We start from the raw sequence: 19,451 nt of genomic DNA, 5'->3' as shown, positions 1-19,451 counted from the left end.
TTCAGACATACCAGCTCCAGGCTAGACCAAGTTATTTAACTGTTTCCTGTGCCAAGATGTTCACATATACTTCTAGCCTTTACAGGTCTTGCTTCCTTCAACTGCAGTTTAATTTTCACTTTACTGTAAATCCCAAATCCTGCAACTGAAATAACTCCTACTATCCTTTAAGTGACATTAGCTCAGGAATCACTGTCTATTCAAGTGTCATCCAATTTCTGATCCCCACCTCCCCTACTAGGAAGCTGGCCCACGTGCTTTCTTGTGCTCCTTGTCCGTGTCCGCATCCCGCCTATCCCTGACACACATGTGCACACAGACAAGAACACAAGGTTTCATCAGCTACGTGTTCAAAGCACAAAGCACGGAGGAATAAGAACAGACTCAAAAACTGTTGGAACTCTGGTCTGTCAACTCATATGGAGATAGATCTTGACCACGAACTCTTTTCATGTTCTGGGCACTCTAAAGATACTATCACTACCTCAGGGGATAAGAACACACTAAATATAAAATAGAAATAAGATTCTCTCCGAGGCATGAGAACCCAGAAATCATTACAATGACACCAGGCGTTGACAGGCAACCTCTCTGACAGGTATTAAAACCAAAATTCAAGATTGTTAGCTCCTCCAAAGTATGCAAATGGAACACATAATGTAATGTTAACATTGAGCTTTTTAGCCGTATGTCTTGGACTCTAGAGTGCAAATAAACACCACCATAAAGATTCAATGTGGGAACTCAAGCCTCAGATCAAGGGTCTAATAAGCAATATAGTGGATATTTTCTTATGGTCTTATAATAAGCAATTATCATGAAAGGTGTAATATATGACCGTGATCATTAATGTGTCAACAAACCCACACTGAGTGACTTAATTTAAACTTGTTACTTTTAACTGTTTTGAGGCCTTTTGGAGGGGAAGGCAGCACAGTAAGGAGAGAGTGTGAATGTGCTTATACCAGCTACATAGCTGTGAATTTAAAGGAATAATGTGTGAGCAGCTAGAGTGATGCAGGTATCAATAAGCAAATGTCTATGTCCTGCAGCTGGAAAGCAGGCACTGCTATGGCAGAATGAGATGCAGACCTTCGCAGCTTTGGCCTTCTCCATCTGCTGAAGCTGTTCAAGGGCAGGTCCTGGAGTCGCGGGGTCAAGGGGAAGATCCCATACGCTACCGCCTTCCCAAACTGGAAGACAAGAAGGAATAGAGGTGATGGGTATGAGAGCTGACACACACGGCTAAATATCCAGAAGCATAAAGAAGCTGCTCTCCTGTCCCAGAGCGAGCTTCATCGCAAGGGTCTGCTCTGCTTCTAAACAGACTGAACTACCAGCAGGCTCTAGTTTATAACAATACCCGTCTGCATATCCAGAAGGAAAGAAAGCACTAGGCAAAAAGATGAGAAAATGAGGCAACAACAGCAGCCTTTTCTATTTCCTAAATTTCTGGGTACCTACAGTGGTAAGTTACACATCAATCCTTGACTCAAAAGAACAGGTCATCATTACTTATGCTTTTATTTATGCTTTTTCTCCAACAATTAAAGACAATTTAAAAGACTTTTCTACAATGGGTTAGGACAATGTTTTAAAAAAAAAAAAAAAAGAGGAGGCTCAAGTTCAGGAAATCTATCTACTAAAGAATTTCCAGCAACTCCTTAAGAGCTATTTTCAATCCTTTGCTGGGACCTATTAAAAAAATAAAAATTTCCTTTAAAAACCACTTTTCATTAATATTCACTACAAAGCAGTCCCAAAATTGATTTTAAAAAAAAATAACAAAAAACTCAATTATAAAAGTTATTAGAATCTAAATCCTTGGAGCTATACTAAAGGCCAATCTAAGTTTTTACCTGTAGGCTGTGAGGGTGCTGGCTGGAGTTCCCAGATAGAACCAGTATCTGGCACTGACACAGACCTAGTTACTGAGGGAATGATGTTCTGATCAGATATTCTGCAAAAGGGAAATTAGAAAATTAACAAAATTAACTTGTTCTTGTGATTCAAGAAAATAGATAAAGAAGTATTTTCAGATTATCTGTAGGTTTTCAAGGTTCAGTTCAGTTCAGTCGCTCAGTCATGTCCGACTCTTTGCGACCCCATGAATCGCAGCACGCCAGGCCTCCCTGTCCATCACCAGCTCCTGGAGTTCACGCAAACTCATGTCCATTGAGTTGGTGATGCCATCCAGCCATCTCATCCTCTGTCGTCCCCTTCTCCTCCTGCCCCCCATCCCTCCCAGGATCAGGGTCTTTTCCAGTGAGTCAACTCTTCACATGAGGTGACCAAAATACTGGAGTTTCAGCCTCAGCATCAGTCCTTCCAATGAACACCCAGGACTGGTGTCCTTTAGGATGGTCTGGTTGGATCTCCTTGCAGTCCAAGGGACTCACACGAGTCTTCTCCAGCACCACAGTTCAAGGTTACTTAGCCAAAAAACTTCACTGTTTTAACTAAAATATTTAACCAAAACATTTAGGAAAGAAAAAAGGATACACGCAAAGTAATCACATTTCTGGACTCCTCAAGGTATTGGCAAATTTTGATTTCCAAATAATAGACATGCCTGCTGTCTTTAAAAAATTCATTAAGAGTCACAGAGGCAGCATTTATCATGAAAAAAACTCATAGACCATAAGTCAAAAGGTATGCATTTTATAGTTCAGTCTTTGAAGTTTTTTGCGTATTATGTCAACTAAGTCCTTTAGCTGCTCTGACTCCCAGTTTGCCCATCTTTAAAACTAAGACCTTAACATGATCTAACCTGCCTATCTTACAGAATGGGTTACGGATCAAGGGAAAAATATGAAAGGTTTTGGTTAAATTGGACAGTAAAGTTTTTAAGAGCAATGACTAACACCTTTGCGGGAGATAAATACTACCCTGAATGATAATCTGAAACAGCAGGAACTTAAGATTTTTAGCATGGTTTCCATGTCTTTAGACCCACTTTAAAGGCTATTGGGTCTGGAAAAGTGTAACTCTATGTGGCACTGTTAATATCGTTCCTGAAATATTACAGGTAAAAATGAGATTAAATTTCTCGACCACAAACTTTTTTCTTGCTAAGTCCATGAGACTACACTGCTTTTCAAGTGTTCTTAGTATTCTTTGGTTATTATGCAAATTTTATCCTCTGAGTAAAAAGACCAAATAAATCCTTTGTTAGTTATTTTTTAAAACTATGTTCTTACACACAACACAAAGATAGGCGTTTTGTGTGGCTATTTTGATACTAAACTTCACAGATTAAAAATTTCCTTTTCTCTCTTTCTTTAAAACACACACAACGTGACACACCATGCAAACAAGCACCGACCTCATCTTCAGCGCCTGGAACTGCTGGAGAAGAAGCGCCAACTGCTGCTGCTGCTGGGAAGACAGCGCTGCTTTCTGCTGCTGGGCCAGAACCTGCGCATACTGTTGTCTTCAAAAAGTAAGACATGGTATAACCTGTCTACCCACATTTAGTTCACTTCACAGAGACATTACAAGACAAAGTTCAGCCCCCACACCAACAAAAGAAAACCCCATTAGAAATCAATATCAAATATATTTTTACAATACTTCACAATAGTCACACAAACAGTTCAATACGTTATTCTAGAAAGAACTAAACTAACAGATGACATGCTGCTGAGTGAAAATAGAAAAAAAATTAAAGAAATGTCAAAAACTGGAAAACTCCTTTAGGATGTTAATAACCTTTTATCAGAAAATAAAACAGGTTCAAACTAATAGTATTTCCACATGAAGAACTCTGTGCAAAAATAAAATCCCACTTGTATAAAAATCCTCAAATTTATAAGTTTTGGCTCGGAAAATTTTAGGTTAACAATTTTTTCACTAGAACAGAGGTGGACAATTTTTTCCTGTAAAGAGCCAGATAATACACAAACACATGGGTATGACTCAGCGCCAATAAAACTCTGCTTAGGAAAACAGGTCGCCATTCAGTCTGCCAACCTCTGCACCAGATGATAGTAAATCTTACTTCTTCCACGAAAGGGACTCACAATCTAAGTGATTCCATACCACTACTAATAGCATAAACTTTTACTTCTATTCTGCCTTCACATCTACTTTTTCTCTGTGGCAAAGCTGAGCCATCCAGAAGGCAATTAATTCTTAAAATCACTGATTCTTGCTTTAGCAGCTAAATATATTGCAAAATTAGTTATGTGTCACCTTCTGCAAACTCCCAATATTTAAGAAGCAAGCCAAGACCAAACTTAGGATGTACAGTTGCACTATGCCACTAGCTGGGTGATCGAAGTATCCTATAAACTGAGATTTCTACTGGAAAAGGTGAAATTTGGGAGCAGATTACATCTGAAGGCCCTTTTGGTGCTACAGTGCACCCTGCCACATTACTGCTCTTACTGTATTAGGAATTGCTGATACTGAAGGTGCTGCATCTGGTACAAGGCTGTGAGTTCCTGCTGCCTGGTCAGTCGTTCCTGGTCCAGCTCTCCCTGGGAGTGAAGGGGTGGAGGAAAGAAATACCAGTAAATAAAGTGAAAGAGCCTAAAAGCCATTTAGTACTCCTAGACTTCTTTTTGCCCCCCTTAACTATTAAAAAAAAAAAAAAAAAAGTCAGGCACCTTTGGAAATGAAGCAGTGCCATCTAGTGGAAGGAGGTGGTGTTGGCACTATAAGAGATTCCCTGAGGTGGGAAAGGGTCCCTATTTAGCTTTTCTTCTCTCTCGCCCTTGAGGCTGAACATTGTTCCGTAATCCAGAGTTCATACTATAACTAAAAAATAACAACCAGGGATCTCCCTGGTGGTCCAGTGGTTAAGACTCCGTGTTCCAAGGCAGGGGGCCAGGGTTTGATCCCTGGTCAGGGAACTATATCCCACATGCTGCAACTGAAGATTCTGAGTGTCACAACTAAGACTGGCACAGTCAAACAAATAATTAAAAAAAAAAAAAACCGTTCTCCCAATCTTAAAAGTGACTTATAAACTTGGAGATTATGTAAAAATTAGAGAAGCAGGACAAAACAGAACGGAGTAAAATTAAATGCTATGGTAAGACTTTTACAGTAGCACATAACAAATACAGGGAGCCAACGTATGTCTTCTTAAAGAGGATGAGACATTTAAAATGAAATGGAATATAAAAGAGCTTTCACAATTGTTTAATTCTCTATCCAAAAATTAGAGGTGCTTCTATTGCTTTTAATACATCACAAATTTCAAAATAAGGGTTAGTAAAAACTTTTTTAGCTTACATATTTAATAATATGGCTGGAATTTAAATTTTGGAAGACAAAAGTGGAGGAAAAATGAAAGGTGAAATATAAGATAGCAGAAATAAAAGCATAAGGGTGATAAAGACTAAAATTAAGAAAGATCATTAATGAACGGTTTATATCTTTACTGCACACTGATTACAATTCAGAAAAACACATTTGATGTATGACTCCTTTGAGTGAGGTTCACCTGAAACTCAAGGACATTCTTCTTTCTCATTTAACTATTCGGGATAAAAGCTACAGTAGGTTAGTCGACAATTAACCTAAGGGCAAAGGCAATACCTGACAGGATGCAGCAGAGCTTCCCACAGCCTGTCCCCTTAAGTGGGTCTGACTGAGGCTCATCCCCTATAACTGGAAGTCAGGAAATGGATTAGAGCTAGCACGCCAAGCTCCAAGTGGCCAGCTGTCAGCTCTCAAACGTGCAAGATAAAAACACATCCCAACTTCTGAGTAGATGGTAAAAGTACAATTTACATACAACAATATAACAATGTTTCTGGATTTACAACAGAAATGTCAGGGTAATTCCCTAGGACTCTTCACTGCTCTGCAAACTATAGGAGGTCTCAATCCATCAGTGGACAGTGAAATTAATTATTGGGTCAAGAAAAACATTTACATACTGGGGGAAAAAAGAAGAAACACAAAGAATGTATGTACATGGCACCAAATGTTTCGTCAAACTTACTTCAGATATATCCGCAAGTTAACGAATATATGAAGTAGTGATATGAAAATCTTTTGTTTTTTACTATTTGCTACGGTCAAAACAATGTGATAGCCACTGTTCTCATTTACGAACTCTCTTGGCTACAGATGTTGCAAATGACTTACTCATCTTTATCTCATAAGAACCTAACACAGCCCTGGCACAGATCCTCAATACATAATTGGTGAGTAAATCCATGGATCTTACTGTAGAAATCCAGTGTTCAGACTAAAGATTTCTGACTATGGTCATTTAAGACTATGGCCAGCAATCAGACACTCCAACCTGGAAAACGGAAAAGTGAGGCACAGATCCAAAGGAACTCAACAGGGAGAGGCCCAGGAGCAGCTGCAAAAAAGACTTCCCCTTCAAAGGTCTCCAGTGTCAGCATACTAAAAGGGTTACGTTATGATCCAATTTTTAGTTAAATATCAGTAACATATTTTAAAAGGGCTTCCCTGGGGGCTTAGATGGTAAAGAATCTGCCTAAAATGCAAGAGACTCGGGTTGGATCCCTGGGTTGGGAAGATCCCCTGCAGAAAGAAACAGCAAGCCACTCCAAGTATTCAACCCACTCTGTCCATGGAGAATCCCATGGACAGTGGAGCATGGTGGGCTACAGTCCATGGGGTAGCAAAGAGGCACATATTTTTTTGAAAAGGTAAATAAATGGAGAGGAGAATGGGCATTCTAACTAGAAGCAACAAGAAACTCTAAGTCAGTTGTGTTGAAGCACAGTAGATAAAGGTGAAAGCTCTAAAATGAACTTGGAAAGGTAAGGAGCCAAAACACGCATGAACTGGTAGGGAGGCCAAGACAAAATATTCTTCCTTTAGCACATGCTATAAAGCTACCAGAGGATTCTATTTCTTTAGAATGAGTGTGGGGTATGTGTGAGTGTGGGTATACACACACACACACACACACACACACACACACATATGTGTGTGTATGTTGAGAGAAGAGACAGGAAGAGGAGGACAGGCACAGACATCTGAGTTTTAAAAGATCATTATAGCTACATATATAGTCTGAGTCAGACTTCCCACTGTCATCTGATCAATTACTTTCAAGAACTACAGTTTCTTCTTCATGAGATGTAACATCTAGAGCAAGTGCTTCTGGGTCTACTGTGTTCTGAGTGAGGCATAAGTTACTTACCATATGCGGAGGGGGAGCTGGTCCGGGAGAGAAAGGAACCCTTCCCCACATTTTCATAATATCACCAAGAGGCTGGAAGCTTTCATCACATGCTCTCTTTACCAACAAAGACATAGTGAAATAGCCTGCCTGAAACCATTCTGCCATCTCCTGATTATTGAAGGGACCTACAATAACAATAATTAAACAGAAGGTCAATAAAAATCCTTTCAAGCTAAAAACAAAAAAAATATTTCCTGGGTCTGATCCTCACCCAGATAGAGGTAACAACTTGTTTCAGGTGGCTCCTGATTTTAATTTATCAGGAAAAGTGGTGAACAGACTTCAAACTAATAAAATACTACAGAAACAATTTAGAAATAAGCCTTATGTATACACATCCTAATTTCTCAGCAGTGTTTTAACTATCTTAAAGAGAATAATTGTCTCCAACTCACTCAGTCTCTAAAGCTCATTTCAGAAAAGCATTCATACTGAAAAGAGTATTTGTTAGATCTGGTATCACACAGATACAGAGAATATAAACATGCATGGCTGAATATGCTCCTCTCCAATTTTCATTCCCTGTCAGAGCTTGTTGGAAGTTAGGCAAACTATAAACAATAATTAATTAAGAAAGATGACCAATTTTTTATTATTTATCTGAGGTAAGATTAAATCAGGCCTTGGTAAGGGGAAAAAAACTAACATTTTCTGGATCTTTTACAATAATAAATAGCCAAATATTTTATACATAAAATTAATGAACACACTCTGATCAACAACTAGTGATTCAGGAAGTATTTGTTGCTGTTGTTCAGTTGCCAAGTCGTGTTCACTCTTTGCGAGCCCATGGACTACAGCACACCAGGGTTTCCTGTCCTTCACTATCTCCCTGGGTTTGATCAAATTCATGTCCAGTGAGTTGGTGATGCTATCTGTCTCATCCTCTGCTGCCCTCTTCTCCTCTTGCCCTCAATCGTTCCCAGCATCAGGGTCTTTTCCAATGAGTCGGTTCTTCACATCAGGTGGCCAAAAGTATTGGAGCTTCAGCATCAGTCCTTCCAATGAATATTCAGTGTTGATTTCCTTTAGGACTGACTGGTTTGATCTCTTTGCTATCCCAGGGATCTCAAGAGTCTTCTCCAACACCACAATTCAAAAACAGCATTCTTCAGTGCTCAGCCTTCTTTGTGGTCCAACTCTCATATCTGTACATGACTACTGGAAAAACCATAGTTTTGACTATATAGACCTTTGTCAGCAAAGTGATGTCTCTGCTTTTTAATATGCTGTGTAGGTTTGTCTTTCCTTCCAAGGAACAGCAACTTATAATTTCATGGATGCAGTTACTGTTCACAGTGATTTTGGAGGCCAAGAAAAAAGAAAATCTGTCACTGCTTCCCACCTTTTATCCTTCTGTTTGCCATGAAGTGATGGGACCAGATACCATGATCTTTGTTTTTTGAATGTTGAGTTTTAAGCTGGCTTTTTCATTCTCCTCTTTCACCTTCATCAAGAGGCTCTTTAGTTCCTCTTTACATTCTACCATTAGAGTGGTATCATCTGCCTATCTGAGGTTGTTATTTCTCCCAACAGTTTTGATTACAGCTTGTGAGTCATCCAGCCTGCCAGGGATGTACTTTGCAAAGAAGTTAAATAAACAGAGTGACAATATACAGCCTTGTTGCACTCCTTTCCCAATTTTGAACCAATCTGCTGTTCCATGTAAGGTTCTAACTGTTGCTTCTTGGCTTGCATGCAGGTTTCTTAGCAGACTGGTAAGGTGGTCTGGTATTGCCATCTCTAAGAATTTTCCAGTATTCTGTGATCCACACAAAGGTTTTAGCATAGTCAGTGAGCAAAAGTAGATGTTTTTCTGGAATTTCCTTGCTTTCTCTATAATCCAATGAATGTTGACAGTTTGATCTCTGGTTCCTCTGCTTTTTCTAAGCCCAGCTCGTACATCTGCAAGTTCTCAGTTCACATACTGCTGAATCATAGCTTGAAGAATTTTGAGCATAACCTTACTAGCATGCAAAATGAGTGCAAATGTACAGTAGTTTGAACATTCTTGGGCATTGCCTTTCTTTGGGATTAGAATGAAAACTGACGTTTTCCAGTCCTGTGGCACTGCTGAGTTTTCCAAATTTGCTGGCATATTGAATGCAGCACATTAATCATATTATCTTTTAGGATGTGAAATAGCTCAGCTGGAAAGCAGCTCCACTAGCTTTGTTTGTAGTGATGCTTCCTAAGGCCCACTTGACTTCACACTTCAGGATGTCTAGCTCTAGGTGACTGACCACACCAGCGTGGTTATCCCAGTCATTAGGACCTTTTTTGTATGGTTCTTCTGTATATTCTTGCCACCTCGTCTTAATCTCTTCTCTGTTAGGTCCTTAACGTTTCTGTCCATTATCATGCCCATCCTTGCATGAAATGTTCCCTTGGTTATCTTCCATTTTCTCGAAGAGATCTCTAGTCTTTCCCATTCTATTGTTTTCCTCTACTTCCATGCATTGTTCGTTGAAGAAGGCCTTCTTATCTCTCCCTGCTATATCTCTCCCTACTCCTCTGTCCATGGGGTTCTCCAGGCAAGAAAACTGAAGTGGGTTGCCATGCCCTCCTCCAGAGGATCTTCCTGATCCAGGGACTGAACCCATGCCTCTTGCATCTACCTGCATTGGCAGGTGGGGTCTTTGCCAACAGCACCACCTGGAAAGTCTATAATAGCACGTTACTCACTCATAAAAAAAAAAAAATGAAATTTTGCTATTTGCAAAATAGCAAATTGGACTGGTAAAATCAAAGACAAACAAATACTATATGATATCACTTATATGTAGAATCTAAAAAATACACCTAATTAGTAAAAACAACCAAAAAGAAACAGACTCATAGACACAAAGAACAAATTAGTGGTTACTAGTGGGAAGGAAGGGGGAAAGGAACAAACAAGAGTAGGAGGTTAAGAAGTACAAACTACTAAAGCAGAAACCACACACACACCGAGAGTTAACACCAATTCTAAACAATGTTTTCCATAAAACAGAAGGGGAAGAAATAATTGCCAGTTCATTTTATGAAGCTAGTATTATCTTGATACCAAAATCAGACAATGAGAGTACAAACAAAAAAAAACTACAAAATATTCTTTAGGAATGGAGATACAAAAATCCCAAACAATTTATCACTAAGATTCAGCAATATATAAAATGAATTACATACCATGACCAAACAGTTTATTCCAAGGATGAAAATCTGATTCAATATTCAAAAAACCAGTCATTGTAATCTACCATATTTAACTGGGTAAAAGAAAAATCACATGATCGTTACCAAGGGATGCTGAAAAAGCATTTGACAAAACCTAATATCCAATCATGACAAAAAGCTCTCAAAATAAAGGGTACTTCCTTAACCAGATAAACAGCACCTAAAAAACTCAACAGTTAACACGACCACTTAATCATTATTAAAGCTCCCCCTAAGGTAGGAAAGTAGGATAAACAAAGCAAGTGTGTCTGCTCTCACCCCTCTTACTTAACAGTTTGGAATACACAGTAAAGCAACAAAAGGAAGGAGGCTTACAGATTGGAAAGGAAAAAAAGAAAACCATCCCTATCTGCAGATGACAGCAGTCTACATAGAAAACCTATGGAATCTAACAAAACAACTCCTAGCACTAATAAAAGAGCTCAGTAAGGTCACAGAATACACAAACATCTAAAATTCAATTCTACATAGTAGCAGTAAACACTGAAATACAGCAAGATTTACAACTGCTCAAAAAGTCATATACTTAGGTAAAAATTTAATAAAATACGCACAGAATCTATATTGAAAATTACACAGTGCTGATGAAAGAAATTAAAGATCTAAAAAAACTGAGACATACCACGTTCATGGATGGGAAGACTCAACATGGTAAAAATTGTCAATTCTCTTCAAAATGATAAAAGTGTAACGTAATCCCTATATGGCAACCTACTCCAGTATCCTCGCCTGGAGAATCCCATGGACAGAGGAACCTGGCGGGGTACAGTCCACAGGGTCGAAAAGACTTGCACACGACTGAAGCAACTTAGCACACACCCATGCACTATTAAAATCTCCACAAGATTTCTGGTATATATAAATAGGATTACTCAAAAACTTTTATGGTAAAAAACAGTATACCCAATTTCAGAACTCACTTTATAGCTATGATAATCAAGACCACACAGCTTTGGCTAGAGGGGCAAACACAAAGATCAAATAAAGAATAAAGAAACCAGGGAATTTCTGGTAGTCCAGTGGGTAGGGCTCTGTGCTACTGCTGCAGGGGCAGATGTTCAATCCCTAGTTGGAAAACTAAGACCCCAGAATCCATGCAGCATGGCCAAAAGAGCAAAAGAAAACAGAACCCAGAAATCAACCAACACAAATAAATACGTTCAACGAAATCTTGAAGAAAGTACAACGACAATTCAGGGAGGAAAAGACAGATAGAAAAAAGACAGAGGAAAAGGTACCAGTACAGGTGGATATTCACAGGCAAAAAAAATTAAAATCTTGACCTACGTCACATACCTTATATAAAAATTAACTCAAAATGGAATACCAACTTAAATACAAAACATAAAGCTATGAGTTGGGAGGGGGAAAGGGATAAAACATTTGAGATGTGTTCAGCAAAGAGTTCTTAATTAAACCAAAGCACAATCCATAAAAGAAAAAAGGTATTCATAATCTACTGTACTTCATCAAAATTTAAAACTTTTGTTCTGTTAAAGACTGTTCAGAGCCTGTTCCGAATCTTGACTGTATCAGTGTCCATATCCTGGGTGTGATACTGTTAGTTTTACAAGAGGTTACCACTGGGTGAACTGGGAAAATGTACATAGAATCTGTGTATTATTTCTCACAACTGTTTATAAAGCTACAATTATCTCAAAATAAATATAATTATAATACACACCTGTATATGTTTTAATTAAAACATTCTACAGGCATGCAAATTCAGATAATCAAAAAATATACACAGTGCCATGCAGTGATAGATACTAAAAGGAAGAATAAAGCAGGGGAGGGGGACTGAGGATAGAAAAGAAATTATGACGTTAAAGAGAGGTAACAGTCAACAACAAAATTCAGGTTACAAGCAAAAACTTCAAAAGCAGAAATGAAAAATCAACAGATGTTCTTCACAACATTCTCTCCCCATTCTAATCTAACTTACATACCATACACATACTTTAAGCAATTAGTTTAAAATATGGTACTCTTTTCAAATATTTTAAATATTTGTCATTTATGATATCAACTCCATTTCAGTGAAACATTCAAACAAGCTTTTCCAAGATGACTGCCATCATCTTTTTTTATAAGGTGGTAAAATACAGTGAATGGATGAAACTCAACTGCCCAGTCAGTAGCTGGCATGCCAGAAATGAGGGGGTCTTAAGCATACTGACTACTCCCCCCCGCATCATATTAGTAATCACAATCTGCCTTGTATTCAGATTATTTTCACTGGACTCCCTCCCATCATTGAAATGTAAAGTACTAATGAAGGAACCTATTAAACAAACATCTATACAAAAGAAGAAAGCCTGCAGCGCTGACTTCTGTTCTACAATTACACAAATTAATGTTAAATAATCACCATGCTTTTGTTCTGTGGTGTTGGAGAAGACCCTTGAGAGTCCCTTGGACTGCAAGGAGATCCAACCAGTCCATCCTAAAGGAAATCAGTCCTGAATATTCACTGGAAGGACTGATGCTGGGCAAGACTGAAGGCAGGAGGAGAAGGGGATGACAGAGGATGAGATGGTTGCATGCCATCACCAACTGAATGGACATGAGTTTGAGCAAGTTCTGGGAGTTGGTGATGGACAGGGAAGCCTGGCATGCTGCAGTCCACAGGGTCGCAAAGAGTCAGACACGACTGAGTGACTGAACGACTGAATCACCATCTTAGAGAATCTGGAGGTAATGGCATGCTTCTCTACTTAGAGTAGAATGGAACAACCTACCTTGAATTTCTCCCTGAGGATCTTTGTAATACCACTTCTGCATTGCTTCATGCATCAGTGGAATTGAGACTCCCTTCGCTCTGTGTTCTTGCAGTTTTGATGCCAGTCTCTCATCATCTAGTGCACTGTCTTGGAGATAAGCCACCATTTTCTCAGCTTGCTAAGAGAAAAAATTAAAAAATGAACTGTGGAAACAAATGATCCTAAATTAATACTTGTACACGTAATTGTCTGTCTCTTTTGGACTACTTGATCTGTGAGAGGCACTGTGCAAAGGACACAGCAGGCAACAATTCAATTCATCCAATAATGCCATGAAATAGGTATGATCCTCATTTCACAAAGAGGGAAACTTTGTGAACTAAGGCAGGTTCAGGGGGATCAAGTCTTGCTTAATGTTTCAAAATTATCAAGCAAACTCAAATGAGACTAAAACTGGAACAGATCAAAATCCAAGCATCTTATCAACACACTTAAGAGTGCCATTTAAACAAATAATCCTAAATTATACAAACTAAATCTGTAAAAACATGTTAATAGATCAAAAAGCTCAATTATAATACAATTACAAATAAAAACTTTTACAAGTTTTTATTCCTTTCTGCAATACTTCCTGCCACCAACTACTGTACCCGGAAGGAAAGAGAATTTCCTCTGTAGAAAGCAAGCTATCATTTACCTTACATACAAGCAACAGTATATAAAAATGTTAGGGAACTCTAGAGACATCAATATGATGGTATTTCGGTTTTCCCTGTTACACTTTAGGCGAAAAATATAGATGACACAGTGCCTATCCACAGCTGCTTGTATTCGCCATTTCTGGCATTCCATTAATCTCCAAAAAGAAAAAAGAAAAGGAAACAGCTCAGGGCAACCTCAGAAGAGCAAAAAATAACCTGACTTAATGACTACTACATAGCAGAAACTTAAAAGCGTGAAATGGTTTGAAAGACAATTACTCACAAATAAACATGAGACACGAAAACAAGTTTCTCAGTACACAGAATCTAGTGCACAAAAGTTCCATTTCTGAATATTCATTTAATGCTTTTCAATTTTTATGGCAGTTCGCGAGGAAAGATAGAATTATTACGTGACTTGTACCTGCTCCAAGTGTTTGAGACCCTCTTCGTCGTCTGGCTCTGTGGGAACACTGCCCATTCCAGGAGCACCGACGACTGGCGTCTCCACTGGCCGGAGGGCAGGACTAGGGCTGGGGACAGGAGGCGGGAGGATGAGGAGCGGAGAGGCTGTATCTGAAGGGATCTGCGATAGGGGCTGCTGGACAGCAGGAACCACTTCTAGAGAAAAAAAACGTAGACAGATGAAAATCCTCTAAAATAGACTCTTAGAAAGAATAACTAGCATCAAGTTGAGCAGCTCGCTAAATGGGTTCAACAGATTTGTGAACCATGTCATGAACACTGCTCCTACTTCTTATGGAGAAGTGTGTATTCCTCCCCAGAATGACGAAGTGCTGCAGTGCCATACTGTGTCACTAGAGTATCTACCCAATAGTTATAGGTCGACCTCTTGAAAACAAACAGAATTAGTCCAATCCCTTCTTTACATCATGTCTCTGAGTTGTAAAGACAGTAAATAGCACTGCAAATCTCCTCAAAGACACTGTATCTCAGCACGTGAAAGTGAAAGTTGCTCAGTCGTGTCCAATTCTTAATGACGCCATGGACTATACAGTCCATGGAATTCTCCAGGCCAGAATACTGGAGAGTGGGTAGCCTTTCCTTTCTCCAGGGGATCTTCCCAACCCAGGGATGGAAACTATGTCTCCCACATTGCAGGTGGGTTCTTTACCAGCTGAGCTACAAGGGAAGTATAAAAACCTTTATTAAAAACATCTGCAATTACTTTGAATAATTACCTATTCCGACTTATAATTCATAATAATTAGATTTATAATTTGACACATAATTCAATACAATACATTCTGCAGGGTAACAAAAAGTTCACTGGGTATACCTGTACAGAGCAGGAGGTTCTTCACAATAAGAGTAAAGACTACAAAAGAGGTTCTGTCTTGGTTCCTATTTCTAACCTCTCAGTATTCAGGCTCTTGAGGAGGAAAGGGGGATGGAAGTAATTAGATACAATCGTAGTTTCCCCTTTGAAATCTTGTTTGTTCAATTATAGCAAGCTTCTCCAAATTCCGGTTCCTCTCCACCCTTTGCCAGACTTCTTAAAAGGACAGTGTGACGTCTATACAACTTTCCCTACTTCACCACCACCCACACCAGCTATAAGGTAACTTCCACTTCCAACAGCCCCAAAGCTTCTCTCCCAAAGATAAGCATTCACCCAAAGTGCTCAAACACAATGGTTTTTCCTAGTCCCCATCACTGAACCTTAGGTCTGACATTATCTTTCCAATTCTAAACTGGAACGTTCTCCTTCCTTCCTTTTCCTGCACTCTTCTTCCTGCCTTGCCAAGATTTTTCTCTGGCTCCTCTATCTACCCTCTAAAAATAGGGATTACCCAGGTTCTATTCTCAGTCCACTTCTTCTCACTCCTAACAGTGCATGTAACCTTTTAAATGTTCATTCTTTCTGCAGCCCAGATTGAGCTACAGTCCCCTCACTCTCAACTGCTCTCTGGCCATCTCTACCGAATTTCTCACCAACACCTCAGACTCCATGTTCCTAACCTGAATTTGTTCTTTCCCCTCCCAAATGTGCTCCTCAAAACTTCCACTCTTTTTCTATTAAGGATACCCTAAATCCTCTCACACACCTCATTCATCTTTGACTCTTCCTTCCTCCTTGCCCTAATAAACAACAAGCAGTAACTATGTCCTGTCAATTTTTACTGTGAAATCTCATCTGCCACGACCTCCCTTTACAAGTGCACTGCTCAGGACACCAACAGGTCACAGAGCAGCCCTCTGTCAACACAATCTACCCTCACACACAGCTTTCAGATACATGTTCCAACCATGTTTCCCACCGGCCGCCTTTTCACATCTCATACTTCATCTAAATAAAAACAGAAGCTGATTTCCTGCCCATGCTTGGATCGGCCCCATTTCCTCGCTGTAGCTTTCACTGCAACCTTCTACTGGAACGCCCTCTTCTAATTCATCCTGCTACACCCAACTCCAAATTCTACTCATTATTTTAAGACAAGTTCAAAGACACTTGCTTCCTGATCATTCCAGGAGTGTGCCAATCATGAATCCGTATTTTTTTGGTCCTAGGTTACTGATATGCACATGCTTTATTTCCCCTATAAATTATTAAGTCCAGAGTTTCAATCCTCAATGGACATTTATGCAGCTTTCCCAAAAGATACGTGTCTAGACCCCATCCTAAAACCTCCTAGAATAAGGCCCTAGATGTGTACATTTAGAAGTATGAACCACAAATAACTTGGGACCACAGCATAGCTGAAAAATTACTACTACAAATGAAAGAAGGTCTCAAAATGTGCAAGTCCCACGGTACCTGATATATACAGTAGAGATTCAAATACTTGCTGAATTCATTCATTTAGCTTTGTTACCAACATAAAAAAATGGAAGGAAAAAAAAAATCCTTGTTTCAAGCTCTCAAAATAGTATTTACTGGGCAAGAGAAATAACAAACAGTTCTTCATAATGTTGTTTTTCAGAAACGGTACTGGCTGTTTAAGGAGAAGACACCTAACCTAGCTTGGGACCTTGGGGTGGAAGAGTTTCAGGCACAGAAAACAGCATATGCTAAGGCACAAAGGCAAGAGAACAAGGCACATTTCAGGACTAATAGGCTGTGAAGCTGACGAATAGAGTACAAAGTACAGAGAGAGTTTAGTGCTGAAATTGCAGAGGCAGGGCAGATGCTAGATCACGCAAGGTTCTCATAGGCCAAGTTAACAGGCATGAATTTTCATGGTGAAAGTGAAAGGTGCTCAGTTGTATCTGACCCTTTGCAACCCATAGTCCATGGAATTCTCCAGGCGAGAATACTGGAGTGGGTAGCCTTTCCCTTTTCCAGGGGATCTTCCCAAACCAGGGATCAAACCCAGGTCTCCCTCATTGCAGGTGGATTCATTACCAACTGAGCCACAAGGGAAGCCCAAGAATACTGGAGTGGGTAGCCTATCCTATCTCCAGAGGATCTTCCCAACTCAGGAATTGAACCAGGGTCTCCTGCCTTGCAGGTGGATTCTTTACCAACTGAGCTATCAGGGAAGCCCTAATTTTCATTGTGAATAAATCAATTACCTTTCCATATCAGGCATTACACTGCCATTTTTTAGTACAGACAAGAAGAAACATGGAAATGAACATTAATACTGCCTGTTAAGGTGTATGAGCAACTTAAAATCAATACAGTAACACTGGAAAAGGAGATATAGTTTAAGTTTATTCTCTAGCAAAGGTGATGGGTCTTCCACAGAGTTATCTTGGCCTCTTTGAAACAATGGCATTATGGTCTGTCATCTGGACACATACACAGCCACTACATAAAAGGAATCTGATACAGAAATCAAACTACTGCTGCTGCTGCTAAGTCGCTTCAGTCATGTCCGACTCTGCGACCCCACAGACGGCAGCCCACCAGGCTTCCCTGTCCCTGGGATTCTCCAGGCAAGAACACTGGAGTGGGTTGCCATTTCTTTCTCCAATGCATGAAAGTGAAAAGTGAAAGTGAAGTCGCTCTGTCATGCCCGACTCTTAGCAACCCCATGGACTGCAGCCTTCCAGGCTCCTCCGTCCATGGGATTTTCCAGGCAAGAGGATCCCAAATCCAGTTTGCCTGACTGATACCAGGGTGGCTGTACCCCTAGGAAGTGATAGTACCTTGCTGCTTCTACTTGTTTTGATGAATTCTGGGATAGATACACAGGGGAAGCAGTGTTTGAGTAGGCTGACTGGTAAAATGGGCTTCTCCTGTGACTCAGTGGTAAAGAATCTGCCTGCAAAGCAGGAGATTCCCGTTTGATCCCTGGGTCAGGAAGATCCCTGGGAGTACAGCATGACAACCCACTCCAGTATTCTTGCCTGGAGAATCTCGTGGACAAAGGAGCCTGGCAAGCTATAGTCTATAGCGTCTCACAGAATTGGACACAACTGAAGTGACTGAGCATGTGCACACACACAGGTAAAACAACCTATTCCAATAATCCACCACTAGAAGCAGTTCAAAGAGGCAAAAATGAAGCCTATCATATCATTTAATCACCTGTCCCAACAAAATCCAAGTCTGGCTTGCTGACTCTCATAAATACATACCATCCCCCCTGCTGGATACTTTGGTTGATAGACTATTTTCTGTCCGACTCTCTTCTTCAGCTTTTTCCATTTGCTCAGTTTTGGATTCCTCTTTCCTCTCAAACTGTGGTGCTTCCTGAGGTTGGTCTGAAGGAGAACCTGGTCTAGCAGATGAAGAGGAGGTCTGGGTTGTTTCCTCACTAGCTTCTGCAATAGGAAGCAATCTTAAATTAACAACTTAGGAAACTTAGTTTGATTAAAAATAAAGGGCAAAGTGAGCCTTACCAACTCCTGTTCTGTCTGTCTTCTCTGCCTCCTTCTTATTTGTCTTATCGGGTTCTTTGGCTTCTTCATTATGGCTGCCCTCAGAGTCGGAGCACTCCTCCCCTTCTTCTACAGGTCGGAAGTCCATCTCCTGCTCTTCTGGAATAGGCTCTTTCTGTACTTTCTGTAGGGAGAAAATAAAGCCAAAGATGAACAGCATATTTGGATTTGGAAGAAGGTCAGTACCTGTGATAATATTTAAAACAAATTTCTTACCTTCAGAGAGAGGAACGCTCCAGATGAGTCAAATGTGCCCATTTCCTCTTCAGCGTCCTCCAAGCACCATTCAGGCAAGCTATCCCTGTCATCATCTATGCTTCCACTGCCAGAGCGCACCCTTCGGTAACCCCGTTCATCATCCCGATCTCGAAAATCAAACTCAAACCTTCGCCGTCGTTCCATGTGTTCCCGCCAGCCTGCAGAACGAGGGCCATCTGGGATGAGGAGGAGGACACAAACCTTAGAGAAGTTTTATGACAGTATTCGAAAGAGAAAACCATGGACAGGAATCAAAGGAGAAAATTACAACTAACAGCTAATGCAAATGGATCAACCTATAAAGAGAAAAGTAGGAAATGAAGCAAACAAAACGAAGCTCAAAGTTCACTATTATATTCTATGTAGCCTCAGTAAGTGACAACAGTAGTTATCTTCATAAACTACTATCACAACATACTCTAAAGCTTTTAAAGATAAACTTAAAGGAAACCACTTTTAAAGGACAGTTCTTTGAAGTATCTACTTTTAATAAGCTCTAGAACTGAATGTCTGACTGAAGTG

General features: G+C 39.9%; 1 protein-coding gene across 9 annotated transcripts in view; it reads right to left on the bottom strand.

Annotated features, from left to right (window-relative positions):
- GIGYF2 (GRB10 interacting GYF protein 2) overlaps positions 1–19,451 on the bottom strand; it is a 127,491-nt gene that overhangs the window by 28,975 nt on the left and 79,065 nt on the right. For 8 of the 9 annotated variants that reach the window (XM_070368487.1, XM_070368490.1, XM_070368492.1 and 5 more), the window contains 10 exons: positions 18,888–19,105; positions 18,633–18,795; positions 18,369–18,554; positions 14,245–14,441; positions 13,138–13,297; positions 7,139–7,305; positions 4,390–4,481; positions 3,326–3,433; positions 1,860–1,960; positions 1,093–1,193 (listed from right to left, as the gene is read on the bottom strand). In XM_070368487.1, the coding sequence (XP_070224588.1) occupies positions 1,093–1,193; positions 1,860–1,960; positions 3,326–3,433; positions 4,390–4,481; positions 7,139–7,305; positions 13,138–13,297; positions 14,245–14,441; positions 18,369–18,554; positions 18,633–18,795; positions 18,888–19,105 (1,493 nt within the window). The remainder of the gene's footprint in view (positions 1–1,092; positions 1,194–1,859; positions 1,961–3,325; positions 3,434–4,389; positions 4,482–7,138; positions 7,306–13,137; positions 13,298–14,244; positions 14,442–18,368; positions 18,555–18,632; positions 18,796–18,887; positions 19,106–19,451) is intronic. The other variant, XM_070368494.1, reaches the window with a different exon arrangement.

This window comes from Bos mutus, chromosome 3 (genome assembly GCF_027580195.1).
Source record: "Bos mutus isolate GX-2022 chromosome 3, NWIPB_WYAK_1.1, whole genome shotgun sequence".
NCBI lineage: Eukaryota > Metazoa > Chordata > Mammalia > Artiodactyla > Bovidae > Bos > Bos mutus.
Note: the sequence above shows the minus strand (reverse complement) of the source record. Positions and strands in the feature narration are given on the sequence as shown.